Below are 21,590 nucleotides of genomic sequence, written 5' to 3'. Positions count from 1 at the left end.
GAGGAGACTAGAAATCAACACCAAACTCAAACTTTGTCACAAACTATCATACCTCCCATCTATTCTACGGGTCCGTTCATCTTTCCTAAAAATCATTTACTCTCCCTAAGAGGCCTACCTGACCCCTCTTTCCTGTTAATCTTTGTTAATTTTCAGACCCAGCCAGGGACCCTAAGGGGGTCAAGGAAAAATTTTCCTCCCCTACACAACCCCTCACTGTACAGTACAGACAGTAGTGTTAAGGACTGGTAGAAAAGAGGACGTGTTTATCAATGAGTAGGATGTTGGGGGAATGAGTTTAGTTCAGAATGGGGTAAGAAAAAAATCTCAAAATCATGGCTTCTCAATTTGGTCTGGGGCTGCAAGCTACTCAAAATGAAAGGGAAGCAGGCACATGGCCTGACTAACCCACAAACCAAAGATTCAGTCTCAAAATGGGATAATTGAAGCCCTGGCAGTGCTTGAAGTCAAAAACTAAACACAAACTGCCTTCCTGAAACATATATTTTAATTTAGTTCATTACTTTTGTATTAAAAAGAAACACATGCGCACACAAAACATTATATGCCTAATAATTCACTTACTAACATTTTCTCTTGCCTGTTTATTCCCTATGGTAAAATTTAAGCTTCTCATCCCTGTTTTCTTCCCCTCGTCAGTACTAAATAGTGAAATTTCAGTGCTGTCTCAAAACTGCAGATTCTTATTATTTCTGATGAAAGAAACTTCAGAAGTATTAAAGGAGAAAAATAGTCCCTCTTCCTCACAGCTGCAGCAAAGCAGAGGTTCTTCTTTATTATAAACTTGCTTCTGATAAAGTGGTGTATTGAGAATGCTCACAGGAGTATCACTCTATTGTCCAATGTGGAGAATAGGTGAAGTTGAACTAATATGAATCAGAATTCTGTTATTAAAGACGACTTCTAAGGCAACCATATATGAGATTGTTATATTCAGAGAAATGTTACCTATGACCCATAATGATATACTATTCTGATTATCTTATTTGATTTGTTGCCCTGGAGTTAATATTTAAATTGGCATCACTGTTCTTGAGTAGAAATTCTTATTCAATTTCTTTATTAAGCCAGAGGAAGACTCTTGGAATTTTCTTATTCTCTACATTATAAAGGTAATATAAGTCCCATTACTGTTAGATTCTATATAAATAGCTTGAGAATCTTTTTCTTGTTTAAATGAACACATCCATACAGCTTGGCCAAGAGTGCATACATTAAAGGAAAAAAAAAAAAAGAACATTTCAAAGAAATGTGTCATTTGGTTGGGCAGCTTTGGGCTGTCATCGACACCTGCCCTGGGGTAGTTTCCTCTTCTGATGGGAATAGTTCAGTTGAGTAATTCGATCGTATGTTGTGAAGAGTCTTCAGTGCTTTAAAATATACCCCAAGCCTGATGAAACTGGAAATCCATTATAATTTCATTCTTTTGCTTTAGAATATTACGCAGGCCTTGTTGCTTATCCAGGATGAGCCATAACTTCTCTGAGACTCAGTTTATTTATCTGTAACATGAGGAAAAAACCATCTATTTCACAGAGTTGGGATTAAATGAGATAGTGTATGTAGAGAGTTTTACAATACTGAGTAGTGCTCTGTATATGTAAGACATTATTACAAAACCACCACAGGAGGGGGTAACAGTTGTTCACATCAGCTACACTTTTGCGCTGACAGTTTAGCTCTTCTCCCTAGAGCAGGAGATTGCTGCTGCCTAAGGAGACTTCTAATATGAATCAGAATTCTCTTATTAAAGGTGACTTCTAAGGCAGCCATACATCACAGATTGTTATAAAGATAAGTTCCTACCTTGTGTTTAACGTTCAGGAAATCCTTTCAAAATCACTTTTATTTTATTTTGACTTCAGGAAGATGGTCATTCATACTGACACCATAGAGGTAAGTTTTGAGCCTCTTGGGGCTGCTTTTGTTCTCAGGCTTGAGTTTTTATAAGATTTGGATGCAATAATTTTTTTTTAATCAAATAAGCATACGAGTAAAAGTTTTTATGTCAGTTATTACAATTTAAAGCATTGGTAACCTTACATAACTGCTGTTTTATTACATGTAATTTTCCGAGAAATTCTTCAAAGCATATGAAATAAAAGGCAAAGGATCTTCAATTTCCTTACCGAGAATAGAAAAGATATGAAACTTTAAGCGTTAGAAAACACTTTATTGAAGAAAATATGCTAGCAACTCAGTAATCAACGAAAAATTTATTTGCTTTGACACTTTAAAATTTAAATCTGACTGATAAGCAACTTTATTTAAAACTCTTCACAATTGTAAAGGAGAAATTAATATTTCTGGTCTTATCGTCCGTTACTTAAAGCGTTCCATCTATAGGACCAAATTAGCCATTGATGGATTGAGGAGGAGGAAACCGCATTCCAAGGGGAAAAGGCTGAAGGCTCTACTCTGTAAATTGATACCAGTCAGCACACAGCTTTGGCGGAGATCCGAATCAGGTAAACGTTAAGTTTAGTTTTTGGTTCCTTCCACCACATATTTTGTTGAACCTCAGTCATAATGTAACTCTGACTTGCTTAGCTCGGTGTCAGAAGCTAAATAAATGTTAGCTATGGGAGAGGAGTTACAGTAACTAGTAAGTGGAAATGCAGGCTGAAACCTAGGGCATGCTTGCATTTCGAAAGCACCTACTAATATATAAATCCCAAGCGTGTAAAAACACTTTATAAATTGCTCTTACAAACGTTACAGCAGTTTAAAGAAAAGTTCTGAAAAGAAAACTCTGTGATCGATAAGATTATAGAAAAGTACTGGAAAGGGGAGGTTATAAAAGATTAGCATAACAATCTTCTGCGCAATAAATAGGATTGATTTCTGGCCAATGAGATTACATTTTCGGAAATTCCTAGTTTTTCTGGCCCAATCAAGACGAGGCTATGTCTATAAATAAGACTGCCTACGAGCTGGTGAGTAAAACCAGTGAGCTATCATGGCGCGTACGAAGCAGACTGCCCGGAAGTCGACCGGTGGCAAGGCCCCGCGGAAGCAGTTGGCCACCAAGGCGGCCCGCAAGAGCGCGCCGGCCACTGGCGGCGTCAAGAAGCCGCACCGCTACCGGCCGGGCACCGTGGCCCTGCGGGAGATCCGGCGCTACCAGAAGTCGACCGAGCTGCTGATCCGCAAGCTGCCCTTCCAGCGGCTTGTGCGCGAGATCGCGCAAGACTTCAAGACTGACCTGCGCTTTCAGAGCTCGGCCGTGATGGCGCTGCAGGAGGCGAGTGAGGCCTATCTGGTGGGGCTGTTTGAAGACACGAACTTGTGCGCCATCCACGCCAAGCGCGTGACCATCATGCCCAAAGACATCCAGCTGGCCCGCCGCATCCGCGGGGAGCGGGCTTAAGGCATACGCTTTAAACTAGACGATTTAAAGGCTCTTTTCAGAGCCACCCATGTTTTCATAAAGAGCAGCTGTCTTCATAAAGAGCGCCCATGTTTTTATAAAGAGCAACAGGAACTCACCAGCTTTAAGCTTGGTGAGTTCCTAATGCACAAGTGTTAAGGGTAAAGTGGGTCGGGGAGTCTCGCACGTGTTGGTGGTGAGGTTATGGAATTAAGGCAGACACGCTAGAGGGACCACCAGAGGCAAGGTCTGGGTCGTGTCGGTCAAGTACTGCTTTTATTTGCTGGCTTGATTTCTTAGTCCAGAGCGCCAACCTTGCCAAACTTTGCAAGAGGATAGAATATGTTCTACCAGTCGTTTGTAACGCGTTCCAAAGTGCTAGTACAAAACGTTAGCACAAATCTGAATACTGAAATTAAGTGACACTCTAGAAGGCCGTCATTATGTGATAACTGTTGGGATGGCAATCTGGGTTTTCAGCCCGATTGTACAGTTACTATAGAACTAGGCCGGATGTTAGATAAAATCCTCGGTCCCCAAGTAGTTACTCGGGATTTCAACTAAGAATGGGGGCAAGAGTCCCGAGATGTGTAAGAACCCATCTTCCTCGTTGCATAAGACAGGAGGCGCAAACCGCGCAAAAAAAAAAAAAAGAAAATGTGGGCTGAGGTATTATTGCAAAAACCGTAATCAAACAAACTTCCACAAAGTAGTACAGAGGAGTAAAATGATGCAAAAATGAGAAAGTTAACTTGTCTTTAGTTGGCACTTCAGATCTCCAAGTAAAAGTGAAAACCAATTAACAGCAAAAGACCACAAACAGGTGAAACTACTTTTTACATAATTTAGTGGTTAGTGTGAAATGGAACATTTTGATTGGTTAACAAGACATTTGTTCTAAGGGCCACTGAGGGAGCGCAAGCAGAACCTTATTTACATGGACTCCGCCCCTCTATGACGACACTGTTGGATATTAACCAATAAAAACGTAATACTGTGCTAGTCTTCATTTGCATACAGGCTCTATAAGTAGCGCGTAACCAGCCTGCTTCGGTGTAGTCGGGATCACTTCTACTGGCGTGTGGGGGTTCTCCTGTGTGAAGATGCCGGATCCAGCAAAATCTGCTCCTGCTCCTAAGAAAGGTTCCAAAAAGGCTGTCACGAAAGTGCAGAAGAAAGACGGTAAGAAGCGCAAGCGTAGCCGGAAAGAGAGCTATTCTGTTTATGTATATAAAGTGCTGAAGCAGGTTCATCCAGACACCGGCATTTCTTCGAAGGCCATGGGCATTATGAACTCCTTCGTGAACGACATCTTCGAGCGCATCGCGGGCGAAGCGTCGCGCCTGGCGCATTACAACAAGCGCTCGACTATCACGTCCCGGGAGATCCAGACGGCTGTGCGCCTGCTGCTGCCCGGCGAGCTAGCCAAGCACGCCGTGTCGGAAGGCACCAAGGCGGTCACCAAGTACACCAGTTCGAAGTAAGCGTGCAAGAGACGACCTAGAACATCTATTTTACCCCAAAGGCTCTTTTCAGAGCCACTTAAATTATCGGGGAAAGTGGCTGTAAACACTTGATAAAAGGTGGGTTTAGTTGTTGGTTGGGTAGGGTGGGCCCATGATCACGAGTGCTTTTGGACTTGGGGCTAGATTGGGACAGTGATTGAATGGTTGCCCTGTTAAAATCTAGGACCTCCCATGGTCCAGTGGCGCCACCTAGTGGTATGTGTCATGTCGCTGGTAACAAGTGATTGGTCCTTAAGGTGGTTCCTACCTAGTCTGAGTCTTCAATGGGAGCTTAGGTACGGAGGAGCGGGGAAGGGCTGTCTCTTATTAAACTATTAAACTAGTAAGTGAGTTGGGTTTTATTTTATTCTAGCGTACGGATAGCCCTATAGTTTCCCCAGTTGCCGCTGTTTCTTAATGTTTTAATCTGTTTTTAACATAAATCTCTAGGTGTCTGTCACAAACTTTCAACATCACCAGGTGCTTTAGTACGTTGGCCTACTTAGCCCCGTGACCCTCAACCAGATAGATTTCCCACCCCCTCCATCACACTCCCCATGGGATATTGGCAGTATCTGGAGACATTTTTGATTGTCATCACTTGGGGAGAGGGGCGCTACTGGCATCTAGTGGGTAGATGCCAGGGATGCTGCTAAACATCCTATAATGCCTAGGAGAGCCCCCACTACCAAGAATTATTTGGTGAATGATGTTGACCCTTGCGCCAAGGTTGAGAGACCCAGTGCCCAAAGACTTCCCTTCCTTCAGGATATTTTCCCTTCTGGGTTTAATCCTCATTTAGGTCAAACCTTTCCCCACTCCTACCCTGCTTTTGGTGAAAACTGAGCAGCACTTAACTTACACTGCTTGTTTACACTCCTCCACAGGAAAATTATCTTCTCCAGGGCAAGGACCTTGTCTTGGTTCTCTAACTCCTGGTTATAAGGCCCATCTCCAAGCTTGCTAAACATACTTCCAGGTGCCTCTCCTGAAGTTCCCTGATAAGGTCGCGTTGGAGGTGGGGGACTGGTGAGGTGGTTTTTAGTGTTCTCAGGTGTATATTTTTAGAATAGATTTTGGGGGCATGGTGTACAAAAGGGCAGTTAACATGTGGGATGAATTTCTAAGGCCCTCTCAGTTCAAAACTTGCATAACTCAAGACCAATCCCGAAAAAGGCTGGATATTCTACCAAATAAAATATACCCTTGAGGCAAAAGGAAAAGTCTTAGCTTCCAATTCACTTGACAGTCGAGTTTTGAAATTAAGCCATTCCTGGTTAAACTTGGGGGAATTTAAAATGAATTTTTTAAATGCTTAAAATGAATTTTATTCATTTGTAATGTAGGAGTTCGAATTTACATCTAATTAAAAGTTGCATAAAGTGGGCTGTATGTGATTTCTTTCACTGGGAAATTAAGATTCTCAGTGAGTCATCTTTCCCTAGAGACTATCAGACAAGCGACCAGGGAAAGATGACTCAACTGAGAATCTAAAATTTCTAGTTGAAAGAAAAGAAATCATTATACAACACATTCTATGGTAGGAAAAATCACTCTATAAGTGAGAATTTACATGTGCCAGACCCTGTGCTAGGTGATGGGGATATACAGGTGCTCTCCTTCCCAAGTCCATGAAGTGCACCTGGAATTTTATTTGCGACCAATGTATCAAGTATCCTCTGGGAAGTTTTTTTTAAGGTTTAGTTTTACCCAATTTTCACTGTAACATCTTTCAACTTTTTAATCATCTGATTTTTGTAAAATGGAATTCTTCATCGTTCCCTTTAAATTCTGTGACTAGGTGTCATTATTTCTGTACTCCTCATCCAGGTTGTAACATTTTCTTTTCACTTTAATATGTCTCTTTAAACTTAAAATTTTCACATAGACTATTTTTTAGGGTTTTTCATTATATTAGAAAGCTCTGGCTGTCCCACCCTCTTGCCCGCAAAGCAATTTAAGTCACATTGTACTTGGCTCCCAGCATCTCAAACCTGCTGAAGCTTTCTTTGTTCACCATGATCCTAGCTTGAGAGAAATTTTATTTTCTTGTTCCCTGTGAGATTCATTTTCTTTTGCAGGGGGCATGACTATAGTAAAGCATGGGAATAAGCCTTTTCTCAGTCATCCCAAGTAAAATTTATCAGAAAATATTGTTGGCTTAACATGTCCCATATCCAACCATACTTGACACTTCACTGCTGTCTTCCCACTCCAAGCCACCATCACACCTCCCAGGTATTTGCAATGACTTTCTGACTGGTCTCTTTGCTTCCGCCTCTACCCTCACTCTATCTTCCACAAACCAGCTAGAGTAAACTTTCTGAAACCTCTAAGTCAGATCATGTCACTCCCACACCATCCTGCCCAACTGAAAATCCCCATATGGCTTCAGAGAGAAGGTCCACACTGATACAATGGCCCACATCCACCTCCTCTCTTACCACTCTCCCTTTTGTTTGTTCTGTTTCATCACACTTGTCTCCCTGCTCTACCTCGAATACACCAAGGCCCTCCTATCTCAGGGTCTTTGTGCTTGCCATTTCTTCTGGAAAAGCTTTTCCCCCAGATATTTATACGACTGGCTTCCTCATTTCTTAGGCTTCTGCTCAAAACTTCCATTACTCTTCAGTTCTTCCTTGACTTATGTAAGATAGCAAGCCCACCTCCCTCTCTCCCCCCATTTCTTGGTACTCCTTGTCCCCATACCTTGCTAAATTTTCTTCCGTGTATCATCCGAATACTAATGTATTTATTTACTTATTTGTTTATTACTGAATCAGAGACTGCTACTCATAAAAGCTGTTCTTCTTTCCTTACTTTAACCCTCTGCTTTATGGGTGCATGCCTTCTCAGTTAAAGGCTAATTTACCAGCTTTTCTTGCATCTGGGTTTGTTCATAAGACAAAGTTCTGAGCCAATGAGATATGAATGGAAGTGATACATATTATTTCTAGTTTGTGTCCTAAAAAGGAATAGATATGTACTGCCCTTGCCTTTTTACCCTCTCCTCTGGCTGGGTTACAGATACAATGGCAGGAACTATGGCAGCCACTCTGGGCCCAGAAACAGAAGCCATGTGATGAGAATAGCAGAACTGTTCTACTAACCCTGGACATGAGAGATGAATAAACTTGTATTTTGTTTAAGCCACTTCTTTTTTTTAATATTTGGCACAATAATTTAGACTGTTCTCCAACCAATACATTGTCTGACTCTCCTCCTACCTTCTTAGAGTAAGTCCTATGAAGGTAGGTACTTTGTTTTGTTCACTGCACTTTGCCCATCATCTCGAGCTGTATCTGGAATAGAGTGGGCACTCAGTAAATACTGATGGGATGAATAGATTGATGAGGGAAGGAGTGGTTGAGAGGGAGGGCAGTGGGATTCGATTTATGAGATGCAGAACTCTAAGAGTTGGCTTTAACAAAAAATGATTTTAAAAATCTTTTGCCCTCTGAATGGGGAACAGCACAATATGGAGTGAAGGTCTAGGTGAAGTTGCAGACACCATGGTCCACAAATCAGTTTAGAAGCTTCATAGTATAAGTTGTTGGGTATTTAAGGATACTTACCTACACTAACTCAGAAGCAGTAAGAGAGTAAAGGAAAACTTTTGTTTCCTCTACTATTCTCAGTACTTCTGGCCACCAAGTATGTGGGTTTTCCACACCAAGCAATCCTGACATTAACTACGTGAAGTTAGTGCAGACCCCACAGGTTAAAGGCTCAGTCCAAAAAGATTGCCCCTCCACCCCCTATACAAACTTCAGATGCCAATCACAAGTAGTGGGTCCCTAGGTTACACACACCTCTGTCAGTCTTGGCTACAAATCAGGAGTTCCCACAACCCCCTCCTCAGACTCAATAATTTGCTATAACAGCTTACAGAACTCAGGGAAACACTTACATTTACCAGTCTATTATAAAGGATATAGTAAAGGATACAGATGACCAGCCAGATGAAGATGTACATAGGGCAAGTGTCCTGAGTGCAGGAGCTTCTGTCCCCGTGTAATTGGGGTGTCCATGTGGCTTCCTGGCATGTGGATATGTTCACTGACCCAGAAGCTTTCTGAATCTCATAGTTTAGGGGTTTTTATGGAGGCTTCATCAAGTAGGCATGATGGATTATTAACTCAACTTCCAGTCCCTGTCTCTTCCCTGGAGGATGGGGGGTGTGGGTTAACAGCTTCAATCTTCTAATCATAGCCTGGCCTTTCTGGTGACCAGCCCCTGTCCTGAACTCCCCAGGAGTCCACCAAGAGTCGTCTCATTAGAACAAAATATGCTCCTATTACCCTGGAAATTCCAAGGGATTTAGGAGCTCTATGTCAGGAATTGGGGTCAAAGACCAAATATTAGAACAAATGATGTCCTTAGCACCCCTATCACTCAGGGAATTACAAGAGTTTTAGGAGCTCTGTGTTAGAAACTGGGGGAAGAGATCAAACATACATTTATCATGTCACAGTCCAGCCCCTGGTCTCTAGCCATGGACCCCTTATAGCAAACCAATTATAAAAGTCAAAAGATACTGGCTGAAAGGCAGTGTACTGTAGTGGTGATGGGCATTAGCTTTGAGTCCCAGCTAACCCACCTAAAAGCTATATGACCTTGGGAAAGTTTCTTTACTCTTCTGAACCTCAATTTCCTCATCTGTAAAATGAGAAAAATAATGAAACCTACCCTCAAGACTTGTGAAGATTAAATGAGATAATGTACTTAATGCACTTAGTACAGCAGCTGGAACATGGCAAATATTCGATCAGTGTTTCTCCCATTATTGTGGCTGGGAAGGCACTTGCATGAGCACCCTTGTACCTCCAGAGCACATTTCCTTCCCAACAAGTTGTGCTTTAAGAGATCTCTAGTGATTTGAGAGTCAACTCCCTAAGCATCTTGCAGTAGAGCAGTAAGACCTTCTTTATCTTAAAAACATCCAAGAAGGCAATGCCACAATTTACTTGTTGGGCCTCTGACACTGTAGAATCTTTAAGTATCTGCTATGTGTCCCAAAAGGGAAAAAAATGAATTAAATAATAAAAGACCTTATTTCTAGTGTCTGTTACTAGTGCTCTGTAAAGACGAATATAATCTTTGGCAAATACCTTTAAAAATATATATCAGATGATGTTTGCAATACCTCCCATCAATGCTTTCAGAAAAAATTGAAATACTTTCATCTCAATACTTCTTTCTGATTTCTGAGTTGAAAGCTCTGAATTTTGAGGATTTAACACAAGAGCAAGCCAAATGAATAGAAATGATGTAGGCATACTATCAGGTAGCACAGAGAAGGACACACCTTATAACCAAAAGGAGAATGTGGAGATATTTGGGAAATGTTTAATTAGAAATTCAAAAATGGGCTTGTGGAGTCAGGTTGATGACTTCTGAGTTCTTCATTACTGCTTGTTAATGTACTTCATGTTTTTCCTCTCAGTATTTTCAAGATGAAGCTCCTGTTCCTGTCACTATTCAGGGATGAAAGTTTCCCCAAGAATATAAGACTTTCTTATTCAAACTACAGTCCAAGGAGTGGTAAACAAGTAGGATGGCAGTCCCAAGACCTCAATATTTCTTTTCTTTGACCAAGAACTCATTACACAATAGATGAGATATTTCAGATGGTTCTGCTAAAAAGAAGCATAAGAATCTAGAGAGTATCACTCTCAACCAATCCAAGGAACTTTGCTTTAGATGGCCAAAACCAGAAACAGAGAGCAAAGTAAGAGAACTCATAGAGCTTGAGCAGTTCTTTAGCATTTTGCCTTGAAGGATCCGAACCTGGATGCTGACGTATTGTCCCAAGGATGGTAAAGAGGTAATGGCTTGGGACTGGCTGAGTATTTTGAGAGAGAGAGAGATTGACAGATCAAGATCTCAGTTGATCTTGGGACTGAGGCAGCACAAGGCACCCAGAAGAAGGAATCCTTGTGGCAAAAATGGAGGATGCAGATTTGTGAAATGAAATAAGGAACAATTTATCTCTGTTGTTTTACATGATCAAAGGCAATAATTTTAAATTATCAGAAGGTAGGGGAAAATCCATATCACTCTTTTGATATCAGTGTTTTTAACATTCAGGGGAACAGAAAATACCTAAAGATATCAGCTTTATTTTTTGTTGTTGTTGGCAATGATGTTTGAGCTTTGTGTAGGTCTTAGTTTCCAGTTAGTGGGATTATCATTTTGAAATGCATTGAAGGAAAACTCCTTAGGCCAAGAGGGAATGTGAAACAGAGTTCAGACACACCACAGATATAACCCTGGACAAAGGCTGTTCAGTATTCTTAATAAAATTCCCAATCCTAGGGATGGGCCTTAAACTACTTGAATTTCTCTCTGGAGTTGTATATTTCCTACAGTTTGGCATGTCTACTTACTCAAGACCCCTATTATAACATGTAGAATAAGCAGGAGAAAGGCATACTGATTAACTTGTATATGCATCAACCATAAGATTACTTCTAGCGAGGGAGCATATCCTTGTTTTCTTAGGCTTCTTCCTTCTCCTCCCTGCTGCAATATGAAAATCGAATAAGAATGATTTTGCTTATATGAGCTTCTTTGTAGGGAGCTTTTCCTGTGATGTCTTTTTAAGTATTTGAATTTTGATTTTCACAATTTTTTCACATTAATATCAAGGAACTGGGCAACAGAATTTATTATTATTTTTAAATTTTATTTATTTATTTTGGCTGTGCCAGGTCTTAGTTGCAGCATAGGGGATCTTGTTTTATTTCAGTTGCCACATGCAGGCTTCTTAGTTGCAGTATGCGGACTTCTTAGTTGTGGCATGCATGCGGGATCTAGTTCCCCAGCCAGGGATCCAACCCGGGCCGCCTGCATTGGGAGCGTGGAGTTTTACCCACTGGACCACCAGGGAAGTCCCCAGAAATTATTCTTAAGTGAATTTTTTTTCAGAAACAGCAAGTATGCATAGAGAACACAATTTTAGGATTAGCAGGAAAGTTAACCAAGGTAGAAATGGAATTTCAATTCTTAGCCTAGGGGAAAAAAAAAGGAAGGAATCTTTTCATTTGTCTAAGGGAATTTCATTGCATTTATGATTGTGGGATGTGTTTAGGCAGGAAGGGGCATAATAGATAAATCTTTCTGGATTAGCATATGCAAATCATTTATAATGGGAAATAGCAAAGTCCCAACGATTATAAGAGTAAAACAAAACAACTCTGACTATTCTTCCTGACAGGAGAAAACAGTAATATATATGTACATGAATTACAAGCATGACTGAGTCTTCTAGATTGAGTTGGTGGATAACCATGTAGCAGGGCCCCACAACAGCACAGAGGTGTCAAAGTAAATACATAATCTGGCAGTGTAGAAGGATGGTGTGTTCTTAAAATCTTCTGAGTATGCCACTGTATTAGTAAAGAGCACAAGCTCATAAAACAGATCACCTGGTTTGTAACCCAGCCCTGCTCTTTATCAGTAGTGTGACTAGGGCAAGTTTTTGGACCTTCTATGCTTTCTCCTCATCTTTTTTTTTTTTTTTGGTGGGGGGATGCTGTGCAGCATGGCTTGTGGGATCTTAGTTCCCCTGCCAGGGATTGAACCTGTGCCCTGGCAGTGAAAGCACTGAGTCCTAACCACTGGACCGCCAGGGAATTCCCTAGTTTCCTCATCTTTAAATTGAGAATAATATAATGCTTACTTTATAATGTTTTTTTGAAAGGTGAATGAGTAAATACATATAAAAATTCTTAGACTGATGTTCGACACAACATTTCAATAACTGTTAGTTGCCATTGATAGTAGGGAACTCCTGTTGAGTGCTATGTAAGTTTTTCATCTCTAATGTACAGTGAAATATCTACTAATTCAAGATAGTGTCCCAAACATATGTTGCATTCTTCCCATTTTGCACCCCAAATTCCTTAAATGATAGAAAACTGACAAAAAAGACGGCAAATGGGTTAAGAGTGAAGAGTGCAAAAACAGTAAACATCTTGGAAATTTAAAATTTGGTTATTGACACAAAAATTCAACAGTAGGACTGAGTCCAGAATAGAATCAATACAACTGGGAGAAAATAGGGGAGCTGAAAGATGAAGCCTAGAAATCCCCCCACAATGCTGTATAAAAAGATATAAAGGTAGAAAATATGAAAAAATGTTAAATGACATGGATGATAGATTCAGATGTTCCAAAATTCACCCAGTAGGAGTTTAGAAGGAGAGAATAGAAATAATGTAAAAAATAAAATACAGGTCTACCAAATAAGGTTTGCTGATTGTACACTGCACAGCTTCAGGAGCACCATTTAAATTATAATCTTTGTGAATGGTATCCCCTGCAGTTGTGCAGTGCACAACCCAAGTGTCATACATGGTGGTCCTGAGGAAGTAAAGAAAAGGAGACTTTCACAGAATATATATCTTCAGACTGCAAGGTCCCATTAAATGCAGAGCATATAGATATGAACTAAAAGTATCTTTACCTAGAGACATGGCAATAAAATTTCAAAACACAAGAGTTAAGGAGACGAATCTAGAAACACCCAGAGAAAATTCTTACAAAGAAACAGAAATCAAATTATGTCAGACTTTTCATTTGGACAACACTGGATATAAGAAGACAATCGGTATTTTTTTAAATCTAGGGAAAATAATTTTGAAACTAAATTTCTATATCCAGCCAAACTATCATCTAAGTGTGGGTGACTTTTCAGACCCTCCCTGAAAGAATTTCTGGAGTTGTATTCCTGCAAGAATCAGAAAAGATTCTAAGGGGAAGATGTGCAATACCAGAAGGGGGCCATGTGCCCAGTAAAATATATTGCTAAGTCTAAATAAGTTTAGATTCTAGAAAAATTTCTTTAAGGCTTAGAATACTTGGTATTTATTCATCTACCTAATTTCATAATTAAATAAATTTATTGAGAAATTAGAAATCAGGTGATGGGAGAGAGATGAAATAAATGAAGCAGAAAAGGTTCAAATAACAAAGAAATATAATACATATACCAAGTTACCTGTAATACAAATTTAAAAAGAAATGTGCTATAAATGATAGATACAAAGTACTGTGAGGTTAGAGATACAGGTGACATTGTTCGTGATATCCTGGGTCATACAAGAAGCATTAATTTATTGTATCCATCATGTATTGAAATCTCCCTCTGTTTTGATTACTGATTCAAGTTTGGATTTTAAGATTTTTGTTTATGTAACTGTGATTACAGAGGTTTTTACATGTATGGTTTCTGCTCCGCATTTTGTCTACTATTTTGAAGAAACAAGAGCTCAAAACTGTTAGTGACTTCAAATATATGTCCTTTGGTGTAGATCCTAAAAAATTGAAAAGAAAATCTGAACTTCAAATTCCAGATGATATTGACATGGCGAGAAATAAAATAAGCTAACTAATATTTATGTTATATTTAGGAGGAGGATATAGATATTATTCTAGAAGTTGTTAGAAAAGTGTAAGTTTAAATATATATGTATATACAAAATGTATATGTATAAAAGCTGACTATAAAGCACTAGAAGAGGGATATTCCATATTTAGAAAAGCAGAAATCCATTAAGCAGTGATCAAGAATTGTTTGCACTTGAAAGGCGATTGTAGGAAGAAAAATTCCACTTGAACTAATATGAAACCCATTTGCTAATTGTGGGAGGGGAAATAAAGCTTTTAAATTATACAATGTAAAAAAAATTGTTTGCACCTAACACAGGTACACACACATGCATAATCATACGCGTGTGCATACAACAAAGATTTCTAATAAGTCAACAATCATAGTGGTGATTATGTTAACACAGACACATCTTGCTCAAGGATTAAAAGACCAAGTCGACTAAAACTTGTTTGAAGATATAGAGGATTTGAAGAACATAGTTAACAAAAGTAATCATAAGTATAAGATTATACCTATACCATCTTGTATCCAAAATGGAAAAAGTACATTATACTGAAATTCACATGCAATACTGATTCAAAACTGACCATGTGTGAGATGACAAATGAAAACTCAACAAGTGTTGAATAAGCTGAAACCATACAAGATATATTTACTAATCATAATGCAATGAAATAACTAAAAATACTCTCCTTGATCTATACTGTTAGGGAAAAGCACATGGTTAAAGAAGATATCGAAATAAAAATTATGTAGTATTTAGAAATAAACAAAGTGAGCACTATATATTAAAACCTATATGAAGAAGTCAGAGGACCTCTTCATAGCTTTAAATGCATTTATGAGAAAATAAGAACTTTTAAAAATAATGAATTAAGCTTTATATTTAAAAGCTAATAAAGGAACAATAAAACCTGAGGAAAGTAGAAGGAATAAATTAGGATAGAAATCATTGGAATAGATCATACTTCCCCACTCTCCCCAAAACAGAATTAATCAATAAAACCAAAATCTGGTTCTTTGAAAGAAAATTTAAAAGTTAATCCTTTGGTAAATTTAATATTGAAAGAAAAATTACACAAATAACATCAGCAAAATTAGATATTGAAGTATTAAAATGGTATGTATATTTTGATACAGATATTTACAAATGTAGACAACTCATTTTTCAATACAAATGATCAAAGTTGCCTTAAGAAGAGGAGAATACCTGAATAAAAAATTAGCTATAGGAGGAACTGAAAAGATAGGCAAAGATCTACCCTTAAAAACAGCACCAGGCCCAGACAGTTTTACCAGACACTGGGGGAAGAGACAATACTTATTATATAAATTGATCATGATAATGGAAAAATATTAAAAGCCACCTACTAATATTATGGGGCAATGACAGCAACAAATATTATTAAGATTAAGTGAAATAACCCCTGCAAGGCAAATGAAAGAGTATTTGGTACATAAAAATAATCCATAAAAGTTAGATATTATGAACCAGAATATAGATTTCAAAGTAGAAAGAGAGGTAATTGGGATAAGAAACTGCAACACAAGGAGTTATTAAGTGTAAGGTTAAGATTTGAATTCTAGTTTATTGTGCCCAAAGCCTGTGAAATTTCAAGAAATTATTTCTTTAAAGTTAGAAAATATTATTTTCTAAAATAAATATGATACTTACAATCCCATTGTACATACCTATTTCTTTTCTTCAAGGCTTTTTTCCTGCCCGTGCAGAAGTTGTCCTCAAAGTTACAGCCAGACTCCAGATGATTGCTGTTTCACTGGAGATCATGCCATTGCTTCCTCAAAATTAAATTATCTTTTCAGAATACACAATATTGGGGGAATTTATTTCTCCAGGATGTGTAAACCAATTATTTCTAGCCTTTCTTAGAGATTTTCTATCTCCATTTAACTCACATACCGTGTTTTGGCATCTTTCCCTTCCACACATGCTCCTTCTCCACAATTTATTCTTTCATATCCTAAGCCAAAGGGTTAAGGAATAATACGTGCTTAGTGTGACAAGAAGCTGAAAGGGGAAGGCAGGAAGATGAACTTCTTACCCTTTTGGGGTTTTGACCCCATATTTAGAAACAAACAAAGATATGAGGAATAAAGGGCAGCAAACAATTTTATTGGCTCCAATTTTACTGCCAGTGTGCATTAACAAAGAAGTCTATACCTAAAAGACCTTATGGGGCTCCAGATTTTCAACTTACTAGCATTTTCTTTTTGACATCCTGCTTTCCATTGCTAACCTTAATATACAGCTCTCTTAGGTAGGGTCTTTCATTTTTTATACTATTATCGCTGTGAGACCTTTTTCTGTTTTTTATTTGTACTTTCCACTTAGATTGTCTCTCTAGTCCCATGGCTCTGAATACCACATATATATGATGATTCTCAAAAGTTTATCTCTAGTTCAGGATTCTTCCTTGAGCTCCACACATGTATCCATTGCTTTCCCAACAGTTACACTTAAATGTCAAATAGGAATCTTAAGATGTTCAATACAAAACTTTTGCTTCTTGCTACTCCTGTCTCCCCTGCTCCACCAATTTGCTCCTGCTGTTTCCCAGCTCAATCTATGGAGTCAGTTTATTGCTCAGGCCCCAAATCTAGGATTTGTACCTGATTCCTCTCTTCCCCATATGCCCTACATGTAATCAATCAGCAAGCTTTTTTTTTTTTTTACACTTCCTACAAAGTACATTCCAAATACCACCACTTAACACCTCTACTGCTACCACGTTAGTCCAAGCTACGGTTATCTCTCCCCTGAATTCCTAACTTTTTCTTGCTTCCACTGTTGTCCCCTTACTACCCCTGAGGGTCTGTCTCCAACTAACTCTGGTGGCAGTGAGGACTGCCAGACACCTTCCAGCCAGCTATGCCTCCAGTGTCTAATTCTTAGACTTGGAATTACAGGATAGGTCTGGCTATCTTTGGCTTCTTGGGGGAAAATTTCTAAATCCAGTAGGCACTGGTTTTGCTCCCGGCTGAGTTTGGGAGCCAGGAAAGACCCAGAATGGAACCAACTCTTCCTGTTTTCCCAAAACCAGTCGATCCACTTTGGTGATTCCTTCTCAGGCTAGGAAACTTCTGAGTGTTCTGAAATGGGCCTGGACTCTTGTAGAAGCTCCTGTGGTCCCCAAATGAGTTTAGGGCTCATCCTACAGATCCTGGAAGGTGAGAAACGACCACTCTCCTCACACCCAGTTGCCTGTTCAGCTCCGTAACTGTCTACTCTGGAGAGTTGTGCTTAGGTCTGGAACAGACCTGGGGATTACAGGATGGGCCCAGGAGCTTCTCAGATGAAGCTCTAAACTTCTAAGATGAAGTCTCGATAGGTCCAACAGGCCCTGGGTGTTGTCCCTGCTGAGTCTGAGGGCGAAGGAAGGAAAACCCCACCTTCCTCCTCTCTCCCAGCCAGCTGCATCAATCCCCTCTGGGCCCTTGTTCTCAGTCCTGGAAACTTGTCTTCCGGGATAGGACAGGGCTTGGACCCTTGAGGGAGAAGCTCCATGGTTCCCAAATGCATTTCAGAGCAGCCCGTGAAGAGCCTGGGGGCTCCCTGCCCACAGGCCTGCAGGTTCTGCCGGCCCGGGGTCCCTTCCTGGCTCTTGATGGTGGTGGAACCAGCAAGGAATTTATCAGGGCTTGACTGGACAGCCGTCTCGTACTCTCCACCTGCTCCCTCCCTGCTGCTACCACCGCCTCCAGCCGCCTTTATTCTTGAGGTCTCGCCCAGACAGCCAGCGACCCTCCCCTTCCGGTGGCCCCCTTAACCAGGCCTCCGCGGAGGCCACCGCCAGCCGCAAACTCCCGCGCGCCCCGCGCCTCCCGGCAGCACCTGCGCTAGGCGGCAGCCGAGGCTGCAACCGCAACAGGCGTCCGTGGGGTGGCGCCGCCGCCAGGTCCGTGAGCTGGATCGAGCCCTCCCTCCATCCCCCCCTGACCTACGAATAGGTTTTTCAGCTGCGCGGTTCCGCTGCAGGTGCCCACCCAGCTCATTCGGGAGTCGGGTTCTCACACCTGCCGGCCCAAGCAAACAGTTACGTCGGATATGAAGGAGCAGCCCCCGAGTTGGGTGCTTTTTTGGGTACCGGGGCAAATCTGACACTCACAACCCCTTTCTCTACTCTACCCGCCCGCCGCCTCTGCCGCCGACCTGACCAGAGCTAATTTCTTGCCCCTGCCGGCTCTGAGGAAGCGAGTATTTCTCACGGGGCTTTGGGGGGAGGTTGCAAAAAGCGTGCACCCGGCCAGTCTCCGCGCCCCTGGGCCGGCGCGCACTGGCGGTTGCAGATTCTGTGGAGAGCTAAGGTCGCAATGTGCACAGGAGACCACAGGGTGGCGCCAGTGGCCTTCTGTGGGATACGCACAACGCCGCCGCCGCGACGGATCCGAGAGCTACCGCCGTGTCTGTCCATCCGGGAGCCCGGTTCTAGCCAGTAAGTGTGGAGCTAAAAAAGTGTATTAATGACCGTTGGTAAGTAGCTGATTTACAATAGAATCTACTAACACGTCCCAGTTAGGAAGAGAAATGACTGATGAGTGATAAGCAGATTTGCAACCAAGTAAAAATATAAATATGGATTTACGCTATCTAGTACCCCCTTTTTTTTTTTGGCAAAAGTTAATGAAACAATCCCTCCTAAATTGTTACAGAAAATGGAAAACACCAACTTACCTTCAATACATTCCTTTTACTTGAAGATATAGTGTTGATCTGTTAGAAGTAAAAGGGCTTTTCAGGTTTTTTTGAAATCATGCAGACTGCAGCTGAGAAACAGACTGAGTCATGGATGAATGAGATCAACCTCTTTACTGAGGATGGTGATAATGCAGGAAGACTGCTCTTTGAAGTTAGTTGATATTTCCCAGCATGCTTTTTGCATATCACTCTTTGTGATGGCATTTATGCTGTTCTCACAATATTTCCAGCTTTTTGCCTTAGCTTACTTTAGGATTTTACATCCTCTTTGTGTTTGGGTGGAGCTATGTAACCACTTCTGACCAGTGAGTTGGAAGTGGGAGTGTTGCGTGTCTCTTCTGGGCTGGAGCATTTAATTTCTGGTTTGAGATGCTCCAGAACTCTTTTTCACTCTGGCACAACAACTGGCCTTCTTCCTCCCTCTCAGTTGATCCTAGTGTAATATAAACAACAAAACTTTGTTGGTGTAAGGTGCTGAGATTTTGGAGTTGTTTGAGCCTTAACATACCCTAGCCTATTCTTATACAGCCTAATTCATAGATGAATAGACCAGGTATAGAGCTGTGCATGTTTGTTATCCTAGATAAGGTGCAGTTGTTATCAGTATTTCTTACTTACAATTTCTTTGCCTTGCTCTCAGAAGACTTTCACCTCAGAGCCAAGCATCTTTTTTTTTTTTTTTTTAAATAACAGAGCAAGAGGCAAGGTCTTTAAATAAAAATTGTCATGAAATTTTCCCTACCTCTCTACAGTATACTAGGACTCAGAACATCTCAACATGGGCTAACATATCCATTTCTAATACCTGACTTTGCCCCTAACACCCATAAGTATAAAATAGAGAAAGACACAAAAACTTACCTCTGGTTTATAGTTCCTTTGTCTCTTTGGTACACTCAGAGATTTTTTTTTTATCCCCAGGGTAGTGTATCATGATTTGGGATGGGTGAGAGATATGCCTTTCTTTTGTAAACTGGGAGAAGGGTGAGTGGGAAAGAGGAGGTGGAAAAGGTGAACCAGCTTCAAGCATTTACAACAGGCATGTTCTTAGGCTGCACAATGTAATGAAAGAGTGCTTATGGAAGTTGATGTTTGGGGGTTGATTCCCTTAAACTATCATTGCCAATGTACCTGTTAGAACATCTTTATATATCCCTGTGGGTTCATACACTCTTGGGGGACACCTATGCTGGTGAGTAAAGCAATCCATGTGTGTGACAATAGGGAGTGGTGGTGACTGTAGAATAAAATGCTGTATGGTGTTTGTTTCACCAGTGTTGAATAAAATCTTATTGACCCATTTCTTGATTCTACAAATAAAATTAGCAGGCTTGCATTTTGCTTCTAGTGTTAACTAGTGAAATTGCAAACCCTGACCTTAAAATGCAAGCCTTCATAATTCATAAAAGTACAATTAGAAACAAATGAAGATGTTCCCTCTCCCTTACAGACAGAGGGAGAGAGAACATTTTGCATCATAAACCAGCTCAAAAAAATCTGATTTGATAAGGTTTTAAACCAAAAACATTCACAGGAATATCAAGCTTATTCTCCTGTGCACAGTGGAGCCATGGTGCATATTTTCTAATGTTAACAACTTGTTTTGTTCTCTGTTAAAATAAATGTGTCCCTAGAAGTGTTATTTGAACAGTCTTATAAGACTCCAAAGACTTTATAAATTGTTGCAGTGGCATACAAAATGCTCAGGATGGACTTTCTGGAAGCAGAGGCTGAGATAGAGTTTAGGGTACAAGGTGATTATTAGGGATGAACCCTTGTGAAAGGAAGAATGAGGACATAGGATTGGGCAGAGGAAGAAATCAGACTGCAATGAAGGCCTGACAGCCTTGATCGACCTGCTGAGGAGCTCTGGAGCAAATACTACTCCTGATAAGTTATTTGAAAAAGGCAAGGTGCAATGGTGTGTATATTATGCTAACATTTGTGTACAAAGGGGGAGAGAGGGAAGGATGTCTTCCTTTATTTGCCTATAAAAGCATAAAAGTCTCTGAGATGACAGAAAACAACCAATAGTAATTATCTTTTGGAAAGGACATTAGAAGGTGCTATAGACTGAATATTTGTGTTTCCTCCCAAATTCATATGTTGGAATCTAGTTCCCAAAGTGATGGTATTAGGAGGTGGGGCCATTGGTGAGTGTTGAGTCATGAAGGTGGAGCTCTCATGAGTGGTATTAGTGCCCTTATAGAAGAGACCCCAGACAGCACCCTCACCCTCTGCATGTGAGGACACAAAAAGAAGATAGTCATCTATAGATCAGGAATTGAGCTCTTACCAGACACCAAATCTGTAGGCACCTTGATCTTGGACTTTCCAGCCTCCAGATCTGTGAGAAATAAAATTTCTGTTGTGTCCAAGTGACCCAGCCTATGGTATTATTTTATAGCAGCCCAAACAGACTAAGACAGAGGGCTAGGAGTCCAAGATGCAAGGAGATTTTTAACTGTATATGTTTTTTTTACATTTTGGATTTGACCATAGATTCAAAAAGAAAAACAAAAACATTCTTAAAAATACATAATGGGATGTTAAATGTTCAATAACTGTTCTCAGCTATTC

At 40.3% G+C, this 21,590-nt stretch overlaps 2 protein-coding genes across 2 annotated transcripts; both read left to right on the top strand.

Moving 5' to 3' along the window:
* Window positions 1-2,980: 2,980 nt before the first annotated feature.
* On the top strand, window positions 2,981-3,448 carry LOC138414024 (histone H3). Its single transcript, XM_069540522.1, has one exon. The coding sequence runs from the start codon at window positions 2,981-2,983 to the stop codon at window positions 3,389-3,391; it is 411 nt and encodes a 136-aa protein (XP_069396623.1). The 3' UTR covers window positions 3,392-3,448.
* Window positions 3,449-4,433: 985 nt separating this feature from the next.
* LOC132436226 (histone H2B type 2-F) lies at window positions 4,434-5,259 on the top strand. Its single transcript, XM_060028870.1, has one exon. It carries the CDS (start codon window positions 4,495-4,497, stop codon window positions 4,873-4,875), a length of 381 nt encoding a protein of 126 aa, XP_059884853.1. The 5' UTR covers window positions 4,434-4,494; the 3' UTR covers window positions 4,876-5,259.
* Window positions 5,260-21,590: the final 16,331 nt, after the last annotated feature.

Source organism: Delphinus delphis, chromosome 1, assembly GCF_949987515.2.
Source record: "Delphinus delphis chromosome 1, mDelDel1.2, whole genome shotgun sequence".
Lineage (NCBI taxonomy): Eukaryota > Metazoa > Chordata > Mammalia > Artiodactyla > Delphinidae > Delphinus > Delphinus delphis.
This window is presented reverse-complemented; position numbering and strand designations above follow the sequence as displayed.

What these genes read in the sequence shown, in the direction of transcription:
- LOC138414024 (XM_069540522.1), top strand. Translation starts at nt 2,981, where the DNA reads ATGGCGCGTACGAAGCAGACTGCCCGGAAGTCGACCGGTGGCAAGGCC.
- LOC132436226 (XM_060028870.1), top strand. Translation starts at nt 4,495, where the DNA reads ATGCCGGATCCAGCAAAATCTGCTCCTGCTCCTAAGAAAGGTTCCAAA.